General features: G+C 40.5%; 1 protein-coding gene across 1 annotated transcript in view; it reads right to left on the bottom strand.

Moving 5' to 3' along the window:
- Positions 1 to 22,074, bottom strand: part of ABCC4 (ATP binding cassette subfamily C member 4 (PEL blood group)) — a 508,465-nt gene that overhangs the window by 31,559 nt on the left and 454,832 nt on the right. The window contains exons 27-29 of the mRNA XM_077483038.1: positions 20,658 to 20,747; positions 17,508 to 17,680; positions 4,149 to 4,254 (exon numbers count right to left, since the gene is read on the bottom strand). Coding sequence (XP_077339164.1) covers positions 4,149 to 4,254; positions 17,508 to 17,680; positions 20,658 to 20,747 — 369 coding nt within the window. The remainder of the gene's footprint in view (positions 1 to 4,148; positions 4,255 to 17,507; positions 17,681 to 20,657; positions 20,748 to 22,074) is intronic.

The raw sequence follows: 22,074 nt of genomic DNA, 5'->3' as shown, positions 1-22,074 counted from the left end.
AAGGCTTTTTTATAATTTGCATTTATTACTTCCAGGGCTGAAATAACGTTTAGATTTCTTGTTTTCAGTCCAGTAACTATGAAATGTTGCAGTAGACTACTTAAATTCTTACCATTTCAAACCACCGGGTAGATTACCAATCACTATTTCACATTTACCAGGCTAACCTTAAAACAGCATTAAACCCAAAAGCAAACATTTATTATATTGCCAATTTTTAGATGTGATTGATGTATCAGTTGTTTTAGGCTTTCTTTCTTCTAATTTCATCTGGTGAACCAGCCAGTAAGTCTGTTTTTCAAAAACACAAGCTCTCCAGCAGAATGTATCAGTTTACATGGATGAGACAGGTCACCTAACATTGGCAGGCATAAAATGATCAGCTTTTATGTATTCATGAAAAACCCTTATCTCAAAGGAAAAAAAACTGCTGTACATGATTATAAAGTCTGAGCTGGAGTTTGGTTTTTACTTGTTAGTGTATCTAAGTCTGCTAATACATTTAACACTAACCTTCCTCCAAGCATTCAATGGTGCCAAATTAATACCAGCTGGTTCAGTCTCAACTGATGGCCTATTAAAAAGGTTTCTCATTACCATGGTGTCTCACATATATCTCCTGATTGGTAAAAGCAAAGAGCTCTCTCACTACCTTTGCACCCTTATTGTTGCAAAACATTCTGATGGCATTAGTTACGGAAGGATTTCAAAACTTCTCAATGTTCCAGTGAGCATAATCCAGAGGTGGAAAAAAACATAATTTGACCTCAAACTGGCCACAAACAGGTGCTCTTTGCAAGATTTCTGATACAGGAGTGAAAGGTATTATCAGAAGAATTGACAAATAGCCAAGGACCACTTGTCTAGAGCTTCAGAAAGGCCTGGAATTAGCAGGTACAATTGTTTGAAAGAAAACAATAAGTAATGCACTCAACTGCTGTGACCTGTATGCACGCTCACCACACAAGACTCCATTGCTGAAGAAAAGCAAGTTGAAGCTCGTTTAACCACTTGCCGCCCGCCCTATAGCAAATGGACGGCGGCAAAGTGGTTTCATAATCCTGACCGGACGCCATATGACGTGATCAGGATTATGAGCCGCTGCGCGCCCCCGGCGGCGATCGTTGTTGCGGGGTGTCAGTCTGACACCCGGCAACCACGATCTCGGTAAAGAGTCTCCGACGGAGACTCTTTACCACGTGATCAGCCGTGTCCAATCACGGCTGATCACAGTGTAAATAGGAAAAGCCGGTGATCGGCTTTTCCTCACTCGCGTCTGTCAGACGCGAGTAGAGGAGAGCCGATCGGCTGCTCCTCTGACAGGGGGGGTCTATGCTGATCGATTATCAGCACAGCCCCCCCGAGGATGCCCACACTGGACCACCAGGGACCCCACCAGACCACCAGGGATGCCAAGGACAAGGTATGCCACCCTAGACCACCAGGGATTCTAGTCAGTGCCACAATGGATGCCAATCAGTGCCCATAATGGATGCCAATCAGTGCCCACAATGGGCACCACTGATTGGCATGCATTATTGACTGGCACTGATTGGCATCCATTAGTGCAATATATTATAATACAATGCCGCCTATCAGTTCCCATCTGTGCCGCCTATCAGTTCCCATCTGTGCCGCCTATCAGTTCCCATCTGTGCCGCCTATCGCCGCCTACCCATGCCCACCTGTGCCACCTACCCATGCCCACCTGTGCCACCTACCCATGCCCACCTGTGCCACCTACCCATGCCCACCTGTGCCGCCTAACCCATGCCCACCTGTGCCGCCTAACCCATGCCCATCCATGCCAATTTGTGCCACCTATCAGTGCCCATCCATGTCGCCCATCAGTGCTGCCTATCAGTGCCACATATCGGTGCCCATCAATGCCACCTCATCAGTGCCACTTCATTGGTGCCACCTCATCGGTGCCCGTCAGTGCCGCCTTATCATTGCCCATCAGTGTAACCCCATCAGTGCCCATCAGTGAAGGAGAAAACTTACTTATTTGCAAAGTTTTGAAACTGAAACAAAAAAAACATTTTTTTTCTTCAAAATTTTCAGTATTTTTTTATTTGTTTAGCAAAAAATAAAAATCGTAGAGGTGATCAAATACCACCAAAAGAAAGCTCCATTTGTGGGAAAAAAATGATACAAATTTCATTTGGGTACAGTGTAGCATGACCGCGCAATTGTCATTCAAAGTGCGACAGCGCTGAAAGCTCAAAATTGGTCTGGGCAGGAAGGTGTTTAAGTGCCCGGTATTGAAGTGGTTAAAGTATGCTGCACAACATTTAGACAAGCCTGTGAAATACTGGGAGAATATAGTCTGGTCAGATGAGATCAAAATTGAACTCTTTGGATGCCCTAATACACAGCATGTTTGCAGCTCAAATGCATGTCACCCTGAAAACACCATTGCAACAGTGAAGTTTGGAGGTGGAAACATCATGGTCTGGGGCTGTTTCCCAGGATACGGTACTGGCAAACTTCATATCTTGATAAAAATCTGCTGCCATTTATCAGGATGATGAAGATGATATGAGGGTGGACATTTCCGTAAGACAATGATCCCAAACACAAAGCTAAGGAAAAACTCTTAATTGGTTTTATAGAAAGAAAATAAAGTTGCTAGAATGGCCAAGCCAATCAGCCGACTTGCATCCAATAGAAAATCTATGGAAATAACTGAGTTCATAAAAGAGGTCCACGGAACATTTAAGATTTAAAGACTGTGTGGAAGAATGTGCTAAAATCACACCTGAGCAATGCATGCGACTAGTTTCTCCATAGCAGTTATTACCAACAAAGGACTTTGTACAAAGTATTAAATACATTTTAGTTAGCATGGTCAATACTTTTTCCTGTGTCATTCCATTTTATTACATATAACTTAATTACTGAACTTCTTTTTTTGGTTTCCTTGTATATATGGATTGTTCCTAATTTTTACGAACAGTCTACTGACTGGAATGGTACCAGCAGATTGGAGAAAAGCAAATGTAACACCAATATTTAAAAAATGACGTGGTGTATCTGGATTATGCAAAAGCATTTGATACAGTTCCCCTTAATTGTTTACTGTAAAAAGTAGGGTCTGTTGACATGGACCATAGGGTGAGTAAATGGATTGAAAACTGGCTACAGGATTGAGAGGTTAGTGATAAATAGAGTACTCGGAATGGTCCGGGTGGAAAGTGGGGTCCCCCAGGGTTCTGTCCTGGGACCAATCCTATGTAATTTATTCATAAACGACCTGGAGGATGAGATAAACCACTCATCCTCAAAAATAAAACAATTCTCCCACTCTACAAGACTCTGGTCCGGCCGCTCCTAGTATGCAATTTATATATATTTATATTAAATAAAGGTCTTAAAGTGTAAGGAAAGGCTTGTGTTTAATAATCCCCCACAATTCCTAACTTGCGAAAAGTATTGGCACAAAGAATTGTATGCTAAATAAAATAATTCCTATATTAGAGTGCCCCCACTCTGGATTAATGAGCACAGAGGGCACCTTTGGACAGAAGCAAGAGGGAGGGGAGTGTTAGATGTACTAGCAATTTAAAAAACACTAACAAATTGGAGTCAAACTCCAGCTAAAACTTTATAAACAATGACAGCAAACATTTTTTACTATTGGGATAAAGGTTTTACATAAATAAAAGCTTATCACTGTAAGCACCCCTGCTAGTGTTAAATGATTTCTCTCATCTCCATAAATGATACATTCTGTTGGAAAGCTTGTTCTTTTGAAAAACAACAGACTTTCTAGATGAAAATAGAAGAAACAAAAGCCTAATAAAGAAAATGAATGTGGCCATCACATCTATGAAACCGTAAGCTACAATACAATAAATGTCTGCTTTTGGATTTAATACCATTTTAAGTTTAGTCTAAAGGAAAAAGAATGATCTCAATATGTTCATGTACACAAGAATCTAAAACAAAACCTTAATTTATATAAAAAACAACAACAACAAAAAAAACAACAACATGCCAGCCTTTCCTTAGTAACACAAAAGCTTAGCAACACTCTTCTGGAAGAGATTTCATGTTTTGGGTTATACATGTAGGTAATGCATAGGAAAATGTATTCTCCAATGATAAATTGCTGCATTCAGTATGTAAAAGGCAAGCATAAATACCATAATTTTATCACTGTCGATGATGGTGTTCAGCCTGTGTGCAATAGTTAGTACTGTGCACTCAGCAAACTTTTCCCGAATCGTCTTCTGAATCAGTTCATCTGTTCTGTAAAAAAACAAAAAAAGAAAAACACATGAATGTACAGCAGTGTTCATTGTACAGTGCATGTGCTAAAGTATTTCATAAACTACAAAAGTTAAAAGGTTTGCTACCTATGCATGTATGTACCCCATTCTGTTTTCACCAAAAGGAATGGCAGTGCCCTACGCAACTGCGTGGCAGTATGTCAACACTCTATTCCCCACCCCTTGGGTAGTATCATTGTTCCCTAATAAGCAAGAAGCATACTTCTTCCTTTTTTTTTTTTAAAAGGTGTTTATTTAAGTTTTCAACAGTACAGCTTATACGTCATTCAGGATACATATCAAATATCAGCATTCCCGTTGTACAGACAGAAGTATAAACCCATAAGGATTAAGTATAAATTGTTGTATGTAGTGGCCCGAGCACCACCTTTGTAGGTAACCTCCCAGCCTGCGAGCTGACATACAGCTCGCTGCCTCCACCATCATGTTAGTAAAAGCTATGGTGGTACTCAGAACACCAATAATAAAATAAACAAAAAGGGCACACCACAGGAGTAATCAAAACAAATTAAACACAGAAACAAAAACCCCAACAAAACAGACACAAAAAGACAAGCAGGCATGCCAATCACACACACGTCACGTCCACACAACTCACCATCCCACTGAGCATCACCATTTTCAAAATACGCAGCATCATCGTAGGGTCATATAATTGCAGTCTTCCACATAATCCGCCCCTCCCCCCAGTAACCAGTAGCATACATCTAGAATTTTAAGGTACCGACCCAACCCCCACAATCCCACCTAGGGGAGTTGTGAGGATAGGACCGTCCCCCAGAAAGAGCCAGAGTCATCCAACCATGGCTGCCACACTTTATGGAACTTTTTTGAACAAGCTCAATTTTTATACACAATTTTAAATTTGGGAAGTTCTCCATTAATAATACCATATAGGGATTGGATCCTTGGGGGGGTCACTCTTTCCAGTGCAGTAAGATCACTTTATGTGCATAGAATAAAATGGTACGCAGTAAAGTCCAAGCTGATGCCTTATAGATAAAGTCATTCAGTATACCCAGCAGCCCCACCTCTGGGGTTTGGGGCACCGGGAGAGCAAGATGTTCCTCAAAAAATTTAAACAGGTCCTTCCAATACGATTCCAGTCTAGGACAGTTCCAGAACATGTGATATAAATCAGCCTTATCAAAGGTACATCTGGGACACAGAGCCTCAGCTCTCAGAGCCAGTCTAGCTGGAGTATAATGCAATTGAGGAATAAACTTAAATTGTACATATTGATCAGATGTGCTTATGATGTCCTGAAAACAAGTTTCCGTAACCTCCTCCCAACCCTCCCCTGACAGGTCAGGTATCAATCTTTTCCACTTCATAAGGGAGTTTTGGAATGGGTCCGCCCCTACCCTGAAGAGATGACTATAGAAAGTTGTAACCTGTTTAGTAAGATCTGGGTAGGACAACAGGTCTTCCATAGGAGATTCCTTGAGCTTAATGGTCAGGGAGCCAAACTGCACCCGGATGGCATGTCGTAGGAGTAGGTATTTATAAAAAAAATTATGATCTATCGTAAAATTACCCCGTAAATTTTCAAAGGACTCAAATACGTTGGGAAGATGGATGCCCAAATACAGGGCAATCTTAGAGGAAAACCTGTAAAGCCCCGTACACACGAGAGGACTTATGTCCGACAGACCTCCAAAGGAGTTCCGACGGAGTTCTGGCGGAGTTCTGGCGGACTTTTCGACCGAACGGACTTGGACACACACCATCACACCAAACTCCGACGGAGTCGAACGTGATGACGTACGACTGGATTCGAATAAGGAAGTTCATAGCCAGTAGCCAATAGCTGCCCTAGCGTCGGTTTTAGTCCGTCGGAGTAGCATACACACGAGCGGATTTTTCGAAGGGGACCGGGTCCGGCAGAGTTCCGTCTGGAAAATTTGAAGCATGCTTCATTTCTAAAGTCCGTCAGACTTTTGCGAAGCTAAAGTCCGTTGCAGCCCACACACGATCGGATAGTCTGACGGACTCGGTCTGACGGACTTTGGATGTTGAAAAGTCCGCTCGTGTGTACGGGGCTTTAGAGTCTGCAAAAGACTTGACTAGGGCAGAGGGTTACCTTCCAGCAGGACAACAACACCCTAAACATACAGCCAGAGCTACAATGCAATGGATTAGATCAAAGCATATTCATGTGATAGAATGGCCAGTCAAAGTTCAGACCTAAATCCAATTGAGAATCTGTGGCAAGAGTTATTTTGCAAAGAAGAATGGGCAAAAATTTCACTCTCTAGATGAGCATAGCTGGTACACACATACCCAAAAAGACTTGCAGCTATAATTGCAGTGAAAGGTGGTTCTACAAAGTATTGACTCAGGGGGGCTGAATACAAATGCACGCCACACTTTTCAGATATTTGCTAAAAATGTTGAAAAGCATTTATCATTTTCCTTCCACTTAATTATTTGCCACTTTGTGGTCTATCACAAAGTACATTTATGTTTTTGGTTGCAACATGACAAAATGTGGGAAATTTAAAGGAGTATGCATACTTTTTCAAGGCACAGTACATTCAAAAGATGGCTGCTGAAATACTGCTTGACCAAACTCAAATTTAGGTGACAGGAAATAGTACAAAATGAGCTATACCCTGCTGAAAGACTGAAACAAAGAACAGGAGGTAAGTGCAATTATGAATAAAATCACCAGCGCTAAAAATAATTCATCAGTAGTACTCGTGATCAAATGCACATCTCCAAAAAGGTCAAGATTATTCCCACAAAGTATCCCCAAACATGGGCTCCTTTTTTTGCATCAATTGAAGCATGTCCAACTGCAATGGTAGAACCTGCTGAAAGCTAACACCCTGTCACACTAGCCTTGGATTCCAATAACAATCCTATTAAAGCCAAATGCCTTGCAAATAACAGTAAATAGTTTCTAGAGACTAAAAATCCAGACTGTCAGGAAGAGCATATGGAGCATCTACAGAGCATTTACTGCTGCAGCCCAAAACAACTGTACCTAGAGACATGCCTGTCCAGTTTGGTGTTCTATCTGGACACCAGAAAACCCAAACCCAGCGTCCCCCAGCTGGACACATATTTCAGAACACAGCCTGATATAAAGAACATACTGTGGTGCTGCTGGTCAAAGCAGTCTGCTTGCCATTATCCATGCTTGGGAATAAAAGTCAAAGCTGTAATATGTATGTATCCCACTGCCACAGCATGGGAAGACAAAATCCAGTGCAGATCACCAATCAGTCAGGGAGACCAGCATGATAGGGACACCCAAAACTCTTGGAGTACTGAGGAGAGGCAAATTCACCTGTATCCAATTCCCTGCTTCAACAATTCCCCAGGACCAACAGACTGGCATCCACCATAGGATTATCTATAAGACCAGAAAGAAGGGATTCCCGAGCTCCAAAACAGGATTCTCAAGTCACCAGGCCAGGGAAAATCCAGTCCGAGAGGTCACACTAAGCTGTCTGTCTAGTAATTGAACCGACTTGTCCCAGAGTGACAAATTGTTGCGAGCAGGGGCCTGAAGTGAAACTGAATATATGGGACTTCCACAGTCCTAGCTAGCAATAGGCATAGAACAAAGAAGCAAAGATTTGGTGGACTCCTGGACTGAGGAGTATGAATTCAATGGCGAAGGAAACAAAAGCCCTCTTGCGGAGAACAGACCTCTAGCTTCAATCATATCCAGGTTGAGCCCCTGAGACTCGAACGTTGATTCCCGAAAAGGCTCAGGATATAGATGATTCAAAGTTTGGGAAGTTGAATCCACATTGGCAACCAGACCCTGCATCCACTGCGCCCACATTGGCAACCAGCCTCTGCGCCCCAATCAGAGGTGGTCCAAATATCCAACAGTGGGGAAGCTTCAGTCATGCGGTAGTGAAAGTACAGGGCAAAATCTTTGGCAAACACCAGGGGTGCAGAAGAAAGACAAATGGCATGGCCACCAACAGAAGGTGCCAGGTGACCCCTCAGCAAGATGACGATATTTAGAAAAAATTGGGACATGCATGCATCCCATACACCTCTACAACAAACATATACTAATCTCAGAATGCCATACAATAAACATTATTGTACAAGTGTAGTCCACAAATATAATAAACGATAAATACATTAAAGTATTAGTTCAGGGATCATAGGCGTGTTGTGGTCTAAACAAATATTATTATAAAACCATTTTTGAATACTGACCTTATATAGAAGAACGCATGCACCCTAAATTGCAAATGATAGTAATTACCAATACTGGATTCTTTTTGAAATTACATATCAATACCAAAAAATTCAACCTATAAAAATGTAAAAAGCCCTTGGTGAATCAAGTGAGCTTATACACTTGCCCACTGGGCACTTATATCCCCTTCCTAACCAGGCTAAATTTCAGTGCTCTCACACTTTGAATGACAATTACTCAGTCACGCAACACTGCACCCATATGAAATTGTTGTCCTTTTTTCACACAAATATAGCTTTCTTCTGGTGGTATTTAATCACCACTGGGTTTTTATGGCTTTGCGCTATAAATAAAAAGATCGCAAATGTTGTTAAAAAAATGCATTTTTCTTGTTTCGTTTATAAAATTTTGCAAATGAGTGATGTTTCTTCATAAATTTTGGCCAAAAGTTATACTGCTACATATCTTTGGTAAAAATAACCAAAATCCCTGTATATGATTTGGTCTTTGTTAAGGTTATAGAGTCTACAAGCTATCATGCCAATCATTAAAAATGGATAACACCTGATGTACTGATGGCCTAATTTCTTGAGATGCTAACAAGCTAGGAAAATACACCTACCCCCCAAATGACCCCTTTTTGGAAAGTATACATTCCGCCTGGGTTCACACTTGTGCTAATGCAGACATTGCATGTGATTAGCACCGCATTGTTGTGTAGATCACATGCAATGTCTGTGCAATGCGAATTCAGCCATACAGATGTGTGGCTGAACTTGCATGGCATTTGAACAAAAATGCTGCAGGACTCTGTGTCCTGTACTAGAATTGGATCGCATGGGTGTTCACACCCAAGTGGCTCAATTCCTGTACCATTTGACTGTTTGCACTGTGAACCGATCTGAGGGTATCATTAACTTTACATTGACACCCACAGTGGTTCGCAGAGGGCAGTAGTGTGAACTGCCTGCGAGTGACATGCAATGCAGGAACCTGCACTAGAAATGTGCTGGTTTCCGCATCACATCAGTGTGTGTGAACCTAGCCTCCAAGGTATTTAGTAAGAGGCATGGTGAGTTTAATGGTGAGTTGTAATTTTTCCCCACAATTCTTTGCAAAAAGATTTTTTTCCCCCCACAAAATTGTCATATTAACAGATTATTTCTCTGACATGGCATATGCAGACTTGAAACTACACTCCAAAACATATTCTGCTACATGCAAAGAAGTCTAACATGCAAGGAGCACATCTAAATTTTTGACTACCTATCACACTTTTGAAGGGTTTGTATCATCAGGACAATGGAAATGCCCACAAAGTGATCCCATTTTGGAAGGCAAACACCCCAACGTATATTCTATGAGGCATAATGAGTCTTTTGAACCTGACATTTTTTTCCATACGTTTTTGGAAAATGTGGAAAGAAAATGAAAAACATTTTTTTACGCATTTTTACGGCACAGATGACGCAGATGAGGATCCATTGCTAGGGTGGCACTGATGAACACTACTGGGCACTGATGAGCACTAATAGGGTACTGTAGTGCACTGATGAGCACTGTAGGCCCTGATGGGGCACTGAAGTGGCACTCTGATGGCACTGATGGGAACACCGATAGCACTGATGGGCATGAGAAGCGGGTGCACGGGAGGACGTCAATAGATGCCCATCTAGAACTAGCCGGGCCATGCTGTAGCTATCATTTGGCTATAGGGCAGTCGGCAAGTGGTTAAATCCTCAACCATAATAGAGGAGTATGTGTGAATAAGAAAATAGCCAAAACCAAATATCAGTGAATAAGCATAAACCAACCAATGTGACCTCAGCAGTGTTCCTAGCTCAAAAAGAGACCTTCTGAACCTCCAGCCCCCAATTTGTAACTCACTAGACCACAAGGTGTACCCCCTTTCCAGCACGATGGAAAATGGGTGCCAAAGTCACAATGACAATAAGCATACATTCATGTTCAATATTGCAGCAGATGAATGAAAGAAGAACTCCAGCCTTTCCTCCCCAAAACCCAAAATGGCAGATGCATTGTGCATGAAAATTAATCAGAATCCTGCTGTCTATATACAGCAAGTTTCTGTGTCTGTGATGTCACTCCTCCTGGTTGAATTTCAAAGTTCTCAGACTTCCAGCTTCCTTCCACTTTTCAGTCCTGATTCTACGTGTCCCATGATCATTTGAGCCTCTGTAGCTTCAGGGTAGGCTATGGGAATTACTTGTACCAGTTCTGGGAGCAGATGTGTGTGGGTCCTAGGGTTACTGTGGGTGTTTCTGGGCCTTCATGTGGGTGGTGAAAGGTGTACATGTGTCATACCTCCTCCTATGTCATTCCTGTCTTGTATCATACCAAATAATAATGGCTTACTGCAAGACTACATAGAAAGGGCTATGGAGGTTATTATGAAGATGTTTTCTTCATATGTAAATTAATCACTTCACAGAGAGCAGGGTTCTAGGAGGGTGGGATCTGGTTAGCATATTTAACTAGGCAGTATTGAATTGTAATTCATTCAATCATACCCAGTAGCAGCACAGCTAGCTTTCAGAACAGGCTTTCCTCCTTAAATAAGGGGTTTCCTCCTTAAATAATGCTGTGATATGCGAGACGGGACTTGGGACTTTTTGGCTCTTTCTGTAGGTGTGACTGAGCGGGATTAAATGCTAATTATGACATATTCAGTCCCACATACCATCAGAGCTGTGAGGGAAATGACATCATTTACAGAGTCTAAAAGACTACAAATAGGAGTGTTACAGACTCTAGCTGCTGCAGAAAGTGGCTACGGAACGGACAGAGTATTGGCAGGATATACAGAGGGTGACATGATACAAAGCCACAACTAAACTCAGAATGTCAAAGGATCTGTACACAACATAGCAACATGGTACAGAGCTATGATCTATGCTGGAATTGATCAATTCATTAATTTCTTGTGAAACGAAAGTTGTAATTAAGCTTTAACACGCATGACGCTGCAATGCAATGATGTTTTGAAAGGGAACAAGGAGACTCAAAACGGTTACTGTGCATCCAAGAGTTGGACCAATGTGCTTGAAGGTGATTCACTGTACATGTATACACACCAGATTGAGACACAAGTGAGCATCATGCTGTGGTGGAGCCCAGTGAGACATCACCAACATACCCTGCTAACATGCTTCCAAAAATTGTAAATCAGGCTAACAGACATCACATGTAAACATCAAGGGGGAAAAGGGTAAAATTGCAAGTCTGATTATTACTGGATGTCCAATTGTCTACTAATACACACCCTGTTGGCAAAATTAAATTTCAAGCTCGCCTCGTATACGCACATTAGGGGCCATCCACATCAGCAGCTGTTACAAAGCAGACACTGGTGTGCGGTGCGTCAGGGAACAGTGGGGAAAACAGCTCATTGCACTGCAAATTTTAGTTTGATTCAACTTTATTAAAATGTCACAAAGCGACTTTTCATTCAGTTCAGTAATATTGCAATATGGTATACTGTGACGTAATCAGCTGTGGTAAAAAAAAAAAAAAGACGTGCATGCTTTACTTTTTTCAGCTTGCACCACTGCATATTTCTTGGTCTACAAGTCGGGTCTGAACTAGAAAAGGCTGTCCAGGATAGCCCAAGACACTTGGGCGTGAACAGGCTTTAATAATTGCATTCAGATGCTTAAAACATACATTGAAAAGACCATCTCTTATTCTGAAACGGTGTCAGTCATTTATAAACTGTGCCCAATTAAACATGGTAGCCTGGCAGCAACACATTTAAGCAGGAATAACTTATATCAGACTAAAATATATCGAAAAACATTTTCATGCTAACAATGAGAATACTTTGTGAAGGACAACTATTGTGCGCATTCTACAGAAATGAAGAGGTTAGCCTAATATAACCCAAGACTTCATTATCATGTGTAGCTACTTTCAATGGGCAGTAATTGAATGTGGGTAGCAAAACAATGAATTGCACTGTAATGCACAACAAGATAAACCTCATGTCCAAGGTTTTGGAACATTACACATTTTTATCTGCCACTGTCTTTAAGGGCTGCTCTCTATTCAAAGGTTAGACTATGGAAAGAGACATTTTACATGCCTGCATTCAATTCATAGCTGCTGGAAAAATGGAAACGTATTAGATTATCCTCTCAAGAACAGAAAGGTATACACTAGGGGAACGAGAGAGAACAAATATATTTGTACAAATAGTTTGATATGAAAACTTTTGCCACACAGAATTCAAGGTTTGACTCATACAAAAGGTAAGTGCTGCTTATTAAAGGTTCTGTTACAATCTACAGTATAACGATTGGAACTGCAAGTACTGCTATACAGCCCATGTTCACAATATAGTTGTCAAATGCTCCAACAGTATACGGTCAAACACAGTTTTCGCTCACAAAATAAAACAAGTGTCTTATCTAAGCACAAAACAGCTGTTAATAAACCACCATTTAAATGTCAATCACATAGATTAATCTTCAAAAGAAATGTAAATTCCTCACAAAGTTTCTCATACGCCTCAATTAATGGAGATTTTAAGCTGTAATGCTTGGAGGAGGGTGATTCATGATTCCTAATGCAAATGTTGAGGATTAAATTCTACTTTTAGAAACAGCAAGTGTTTTCTTTTTTTTTAACTGGGCTTTAGTCTTCATGTGACTGTCATTTATTGTTTCATGCTTAGAAGAAAATGCCGAAATTGTGCAAGATTTACATTTGCAATTGTAATAATGTTAATTTTTTTTCTAAATACTTTTTGTAGAGAGATCATGTCACAGTGCAAAGAAAGTTTAAGATTTTCAACCAAGCTTTATATATAGTACAACATTATAATTGAAAATTGGTATCTATCTATCTAGTAAAGATCTTTTATTCTGTAAATTAGTAATTAAAAAGTCCTCTCGTCATTGTAACATACTGTACATACCAGCTGGCTGATTAAGACAAGCAATGATGCTCAGATTTTCTGCTTACAGGTGACTTTCTCCCTCTGCCTAAAGTAAAGAAAGACAGCGTAGGGCAAATAACTACCCTCCCCAACACCTGTGCAGCATTATTTAACTGACCTGCCGACCTCATAACTTACATATATGGTGGCAAGATGGCTCTGCTGCACAGGATCACGTACCTAGTACATGATACGGCACTACCAGGTCTGGGGTGCACCCATGTGCCGACACAAGTACACTCCCACTGTGATTATACACAGTGGGAGCAGACCGGCGGGTACTGGCCAATGCTTCGGTACAGAGGCAGAATGGCAATCTGCTTATGTAAACAAGGCAGATTGCCGTTCTGTCAGTAGAGTAGGCATGAATCCTGTGTTCCTGTAATGTTGTAACACCGATCCCTACCTTCCACTACTAAAAGCACCTCCTCCACTACACTAAAACACCAGCTAGGTGTACAGTTAACCCATTCCCAGACAGTGTCTTTAGTACAGTGAGAATGCATATTTTTTTAGGACTGATCGCTATTAGTGTCAATATCGCAGTCCTGCTATAAGTCGCTTATCGCCGCCATTAATAGTAAAAAAATAAATAAAATAAATGAATAAATACCCCATAGTTTGTAGATGCTATAAATTTGTGCAAACCAATCAATATACGCTTGAGTTTTTTTTTTTACAAAAAATATGTAGCAGAATACATATTGGCCTAAATTAATAAAGAAATTTGATTTTTTACAATGTTTTTGATATATGTGTTTTATAGCAAAAAAGTAAATAAAAATGTGTATGTATATATATATATATATATATATTTTTTTTTTCAAAATTGTCTTTGTTTTTGTTTATAGCACAAAAAATTTAAAACCACAGAGGTGATCAAATACCACCAAAAGAAAACTATTTATGGGAGAAAAACTCATACATTTTATTTGGGTACAGCATCACTCTTGCAAAATTGTCAGTTAAAGTACTGCAGTGTCGTATCGCAAAAAATGGCCTGGTCAAGAAAAGGTAGTAAATGGTCAAATGATTAATTTGTAAAAGAATGAAGCTACTCTCTGCCCATCAGTGTTGCCTATCAGTGCCATCCCATTAGTGCAGTTCATCAGTGCTGCCTCATCAAACAAGGATGAACAATTCAACTATGCATAAAAACATAGGAACTAGAAGAACAAGGAGTCCAGGAAATGATTATTTGGCCCCCACAGAGCCCTGATCTCAATATCACCAAGTCTGTCTGGAATTACATGAAGAGACAGCAGGATCTGAAGCAGGCTACATCCACAGAAGATATTTAGCTAGTTCTTCAAGATGTTTAGAACAACCTACCTGCCTGGTTCCTTTAAAACCTGTGTACAAGTGTACCAAGAAGAATTGATGCTGTTTTGAAGGCAAAGGGTGGTCACACCAAATATTAATTTGATTTGGAGTTCTCTTCTGTTCATTCACTTTTCATTTTGTTAATTAATAAACATAATGGATTACCACTTCTTTTTCTGAAAGCATTCTTAATTTAGAGCATTTTTTTCAAACCTGCCTAAAAGTTTTGCACAGTAGTGTATGTAAAGCAGTAGGGAATTTGTAGCTCATTGATAGTGGCAAGCATTGAGTTTACACCAAAAGTACATTTTAGGGCTTGATCTGCCCGCTTTTATGAAAAACAAAGCAAAAAATTACCACTTGAATAGTTTCCCATGCATTGGGTTCTAACCATCAATACAAAGAATTCATCTCGTGGCTCTCTTTGCAGCTAAACTGTTGAGACCTCATGCATTGGTCCTCCAGACCGACAAACACAGTCCTAGTGCTCATGCACAAAATGTTGTACCTTTGTCAGCTTGACTATTTCTCCTGCAGCTCCCAGCTGCCACATCCTTGCAGGCTCGGGCGTTTGTCTGTCCTGACCTGGACAGTACGTGGCAATGTGTACCTCACAGCTCCCTGCACACACTGACACCGTCGGGGGGGTGGGGCTACTGACCTCTAACTCTGACTCTAACATAAATGCAGCACACACCAGCATCATCAGTGTGATTGTTTCCCAGGAAATCTGGCTCAGATTGCCATTTCAAACAGTGGAACAGGCTCAACCTGTCACAGTGGATTCTGGAAATAAACAATATATAATTTCATATGCATAAGGATACCCATATTAAAATTTAAAATTCCCAAATTTGTGGTCCCTGCCAAATCTCAGTTTTTTTAAAAATTTTAAAATGATGTCTAAAAGTTTAGTTTTTTTCGTATATATGTAATAAAGTACAATTGAATGGATTTAATATATGATCGTAGACTCTTACGTGGCACCATTATAGTACCAACCCAATTAAGGGTGTCAATTTTTAGACATGACTGCTGAGGGGTATGGTTCTCAGATTACACCTCATATCAAAATAATATTAGGCTACAGAGGCACCTGAAGAACCTTAAAGCTGAAGCCAGCATCTGATGAGACCTACAGAAACAACAAAAAAGGAGTCAGGAGTCTAAAAGGAGCTCAGAGATGGACTCGAAAAGCATGTACCATAGCCAAACAATAGGTAAAAGTTTCCTTAGGATGCCTCTGATTAGGACATCATTAAAGCAGAGTTCCACACAAAAGTGGAACATCCGCTTAATTACTCCCCCCCCCCCCCCCATGTCACATTGGGAACAGGACCTGTTTTTGAAGTTTGGCCCTCTCCTCCTTCCTCAGCCACTAGGCCAATCAGAAAGTACAGCACGCTTTGTGCATGTGCAGTGGGGAACCGGGCATGAAGCTGAAAGGCTTCGCTGCCCGGTTCCCTTAATTGTAATGGTGGTGGCTGTACCGGACAGTCGATCAGAAGATCGGCTGGGGTGCTGAAATCACGGGCTCCCTGGACAAGTAAGTGTCCATATAGTAAAAGTCAGCAGCTACAGTATTTGTTATTTTTTTTCCCCAAGGTGGAAAGCCACTTTAACATTGCCCTGGTTAAAGTGGAACTAAAGTCCACAATACTTTTCCTTCAGTGGTCCAATCCCTCTTGATGTTGATGAAAAAACCTTTTATGGTTTTACATTTACCACACAAAAATGGGTCTTTACTGGTTAATTCTGCAAATTCAGAAAATTGGCTTGAAAAAGTCATGGCAAAAAAATCCTTACCCTTCTGGGTAAGATAACTTTACTTTAAAGATTCAAAGGGCAGTTTCTGAAGGACAGAACAAAGTGGAGTCACTGGGAAACACATGTGAATGACAAAGGCCTTTGATAAGTAAAAGCTAAGCAGTCTTTTGGTGTCAAGCCCCTTAGGTGGGACACTGCAAGACCCCCTGGCCCTTGTGCTTATGATCCGCCATTATGCAGAACGGTTAAAGACATGCCAAGATAGGTAAAAAAACTGCTGCTGGTGCAGGAAGAGTTAATGTAATCTGTTACCAGGTCACTGTAAAAGCACCAGGAAGCCCAAGTAGACAACCAGAAGATCAGGGATCTAATACCAATGCTGATGAAATGGCAGGAGGGCAAAAAGGTCCCCATGCACACCAAAAGAGAGGCATGCTTCTTAGTAGTATGGTTACCAGGACTGGACTTATGCAGGAGAAATAGAATACAGAGCAACCGCTGCCAGTTTGAACCTGGTACAGTTTCCCTTCCTGTGCCCAATTGTAGAATTGTTAATGTTGCAGCTGGAACCCGGCAGATTGGGGGGCTTTTAGGAGAAGGCCAGAGAGTAAGCAGGCTTCCTGCATACAAAGAGCAAAAGCCTTAATTATCTCAAATGAGGTCACTAGGAGGTCCCATTTTTTTCCTGAAAACCTGTGCTTGCTGCACAAATATAATCCAACATAAAAAAAAATGCAACAGCCATTTTCTTCTCCAGGTTCTCTGCTTAATAATATACAGTAGGTAAAAAAAAAAAAAAAAAAAAGAAGAAAGAAGAATCCCCCTTCCTCCGTTTAAAAATAATCTCATCAGGATTTATTTACTAAAGGCAAATCCACTTTGCACTACAAGTGCACTGTATGTGCAGACGCTGTAGATCTGAGGGGGCCAAAATAAGCAAAATTATTACTTCAAAATTGTCCCAGAAAGTCTCTCTAAATATATATTTACATACCTAGGGTCGACATTTGCTGTTGCTTCATCAATAATTAATATCCGATTCTTCCTCAAAATAGCTCGAGCAAGACAAACAAGCTGCCTCTGTCCTACACTGAAGTTGGACCCAGATTCAGCTAACTGAGTCTCTATTTTACCGGGTAACTCTTCAATGGCTTCCTTTAGTTGCACCTGGGACAAAACATATTCATTATTCAATTTTTCAAAGCAACAAATAACCCGAAAATAAAGAACATAACAGTCTCTGCTTTCACTTTAGGAGATGCATTTTATAAAATTGTCAAGGGTCTAATTATACATGTAACATGTCTACATTTTTATTTTTTAATCAATGATATTCTTGTTTTGGGAAATAACTTGCACAATAACAATAAGCAGTTTAAATGTGCTAACATATTAGATTGAACAAAGTGTATTTACATAAGTTTCATCTATTTAAATTGTGACTTAACTCAAAAGGGGGAATTCCAATTTAGGTACTCCATTTTGGGGGGGGGGGGGGGGGTTCTAATTTTGACAAGTTCTCTTCTCCCTCCCCGCAGTCTCCTGGGAATTGTCGTAAGTTCCAGAAGATTGCACATGCGCAGTGGGCAGCTGGGTGTGATGTCGGCGCCAGGTACCTGAAGGCTAGTAAAGAATTAGCCCAGGTGAAGGCAGCACTGGTTCCCTGGACAGGTAAGTGTCCTTTTATTAAAGGCAGCAGCTACATGATTTGTAGCTGCTGACTTTTAATTATTTTTCCAGTATTAACAACCTATTTAAATCAACAGTTTGGGAGCTGTGTTTAGTAGTCAAAGAACAAAATCATAAATTACATTTTCTATTGCAGATAAAGCTTACATTTGAACCATTTTCCTAAGTCATCATTTTTATGATGCTGCTGTTCAAGTGCATTGTCTAAATCAGGTTTTGTGCTTTACTGTGCATCAAAGCAACTTTGTCACTAAACAAAATGCTTAAATTAAAGCCACATCTGTACAACATAAATTAGGCATTGGTGAGTTCAGTGAGGATCACTCTGTTTTACCCGACTTCTGCACCTCTACTAAAGTAGCAGGAGGAAGAAGAAGTCAAAGGAGAAAGGGGGAAGAAGGCTGAGGCGGGGGGAGATGCTTGCCTGAGATGGACATAGGTGGGGGGGAGGAAGGGTAGCCTCACATGGGCTAGCAAGCAAAATTCTAAAGATCAGCAGCTGGTGGCATTAAATCCTAAGCATTGTACAGTCTATGTTCAGTTGAGTATTGTAAGATAACCAGGAGTCCCAAACCTTTAGGAAATTCCCATGAGAGTCCTTGAAAGGAAGTGAGCTTTTCATGGACCATGGTCCCCAGTTGCCTGGGCAAGGGAAATGTGCATCCAAAACGGTATCACCTTGGGGCATGAGCACCATGTATGGGAAAAGAGTACCGTGTTCCTTACAGCCCTGAAAGCACAATGGGGAAGCAGCAAGGACAAATTTTGAAATATAATCAGGGGTCATGCACCAGCATGAGAAGACTTTTGTAGGCATTTTCTTGGGCCAAGATGTTGCAAGAACATTTTGAGGTAGAGGGCGAAATTTTGATCCAGGTGCTATGGTCTGTGGGGGAAGGCGAGGTATTTTTCCCATTTTTCAGTGTAGTGGAGCGGCAATAACTAAAAGAGTCTAGATGGGAGGAGTAGAAGTTGCTGTACGTAAACACACTGAAAGTCAGATCAAAACCGGGTAACGTCAGTGTGAACATAGCCTAAAGCAGCACCAGTGTGCCCCTGGAAGTCTGTAAAGTTCACCATACAATTTGATTGTACAGCAGCCATTCGAAATCAATGGTCTACCCTATGCGCGTCGCAGGAAATACAAGCCAAGAAACGTAAACTTCCACTACACTAGGTATGAATAGGGCCTTAAAGTGAAATTGGTTTGTTTATGTAAGAAAAACGAGGTTCCATTCACATCTGCGCATTTCCAAATGCATAACAAACTGCGCAGAAAACGCACACTTTGCACCTTAAATGTTAATGTTGCCCAAAGCGTGGGTAGCAGGCTTGCATCTGCTGTGCGACAAATTTGATGCATACTCACCAAAAAGCACAGTAGAAAACGTGCCATGCTCTGCTCTGAAAAGTTCAGAGGCTTTTTGGGGTGTCTGCCACTTGCAAGTAAAATAGCTGCCTTATGCGTGAAAAGTGGAAACTCCTTTTTTATTTATTTATTTATTTATTTTTTGTGAGCAGAGATGTGAACGGGGCCTGACAGCTGATTGTCTCAGTCCACTCCCTCCGATGTACTTTTATAAAGATAGCCATACACTATGGAATCTGATTGTACAATCTCCTTTAGATTTACCAAAACTATGGAATAGGAGGACCTACCTGAATAATCTATTAAATTTGTATCAAATCAGGCCCTTGCACTAAATCGCTGATGGTAGATCTAAGCAAAATTGTAGAGATTGTAATGTGTATGGTCACCTTAAAGGAAGAAGTGGGAAGTGGGTGGAAATAAAAAGAGGTGGCATAGTAACGAGGGAGGTGTGGTCCAGAGTGGTAATACACACCCTATTCTGTGATGCACTAAGGCAGTGCATGATGGGATATGAGCAAGAGGAAGTGATGGAAGCAGGAAACATTTTTAAAAATTTCAAACAGAGGTGAAAACGCAAAGATGCCATGGAAGAGGTAAGTGAGAGTTAACCACATTGGGATGGCTTGGGGAGAAAATTCTTCTATTTATTATGAAAAATTAAATTCTGCCTGAAAAGGTGAATGTCGCACTTAAGGAACAACAAAGGTATGAGGATCTCACTGTCTGCCTAACCATCAGCCAAGGACTACCCACAAGTGATATCAGAACAAAGGCTGGGTACTGCTTTATACCACAATCATATCACTTAAATTTTTAACATAGGAGCTTGAATTAGCATTCTTTTCAACCTAAATACATTTTTAAAATTGTTGCTTTTAAATACACATCTACATTTGTTTTTATTTAAAGTGCAAAAGAACAGTGGGTATGGGGAGCAACTTAATGAGTCCGTTTATAATAAAGCAGCCCTGGTATTAAAGCTGCATAAAACAACAGATAAAATGCATTAGGGAAAGACATCCCGATTTTCTTTAAAATGTCTTAGAAAAAAAAAAAAAGATACACGTTTAATGTGTTCAATACCTCTTCTAAAACATCCCACAGTTCCTCATCAGTATGCTCGTCAAAGGGATCAAGGTTTTTCCTCATTGTCCCAGTGAATAACACAGGCTCCTGTTATTTAAAAATAAAATGAAATATGTGAAAGAAATAAATCATACAAATAAATGATTGTATTATGGAAGAGAACGAAATAGCACGATCTTTCCTTTGTAAGGAAAATCTATTCTTTTTTGTTTGGTTCTGATGGTTTTCTACTGTCATGGTAATATTTTCCTATTCACAGTCTATTCATTTGTATTTGCACACATAATCTTGTAGAATAAATGTACTACTTAATTGCCTGCCGTGATATAATACACTGAACAGCGCCGGTCTGAAACAGGCCTGTTATCTTAGGTTAGGTATGTCTGTTTTTCAATCGATAAATATCCTGACTATATTTTTGCATGTGATTTTTTTTTTTTTTCAAAGGCTCAACTAAAAGCAGACTTTGAAGTTTTCAAGCATATAGCTTTACTTGGGGCTTTGGCTCTGCATTTGGAAGGAAGTTGAAATCACAAACCTGATTTTGTGATTATGTTATACACTGTATCACATTGTTTCTAAATGTTATTTTAACCACTTCAGCCCTGGAATGATTTACCCCCTTCCTGACCAGAGCACCTTTTGCGATTCGGCACTGCGTCGCTTTAACTGACAATTGTTTGGTTGTACGACATTGTACACAAACAAGATCGATGTCCTTTTTTTTCCCCCACAAATAGAGCTTTCTTTTGGTGGTATTTGATCACCTCTACAGTTTTTATTTTTTGTGCTATAAACAAAAAAAGAGTGACAATTTTGAAAAAAAAAAAGCATTATTTTTTACTTTTTGCTATAATAAATATCCCCAAAAAATATAGAAAAACCTATTTTTTCCTCAATTTAAGCCAATATGTATCCTTCTACATGAAGGGGTTTACACTAGAGGGCAATATAGGAGTTAATTGTGTTCCGTGGGAGGTAATTCTGAAGGAGGAGGGGACTAACTGGAGGAAGTGACAGATCGTGGTTCCTAGCTAATAGGAACCTATGATCTGTCACTCCTGTCAGAATAGAACAGGGAAGTGTGTGTTTACACACACTCATCCCTGTTCTGTCTCTCCTACGATTGCTCATAGGCAGTGGTCACTGCAACCCTTCGGCCACAAGCTTCGGCACCCCCACTTTACAGCGGGCGTGCCGTGCGCCTGCTATCCCGACTCCATGAGCCATCTGAAAATAATCTAATCATCCAAGTGCTATTATATATATTAAACTACAAAAAGGGACAAGATGGCAGTATGGATTATTTTTATCAATTTACAAAATGCAAAGCGTGCGAACAAAAGAAAAATCAAAATCAAACCAATATTTGGTGTGAGTACCCTGTGGCTTCAAACCAGCATCAATTCTTACA

The sequence above is a fragment of the Lithobates pipiens genome, unplaced genomic scaffold, assembly GCF_037356315.1.
Source record: "Lithobates pipiens isolate NorthernLeopardFrog02 unplaced genomic scaffold, aLitPip1_a1.2 Scaffold_16, whole genome shotgun sequence".
NCBI classification, from domain to species: Eukaryota; Metazoa; Chordata; class Amphibia; order Anura; family Ranidae; genus Lithobates; species Lithobates pipiens.
This window is presented reverse-complemented; position numbering and strand designations above follow the sequence as displayed.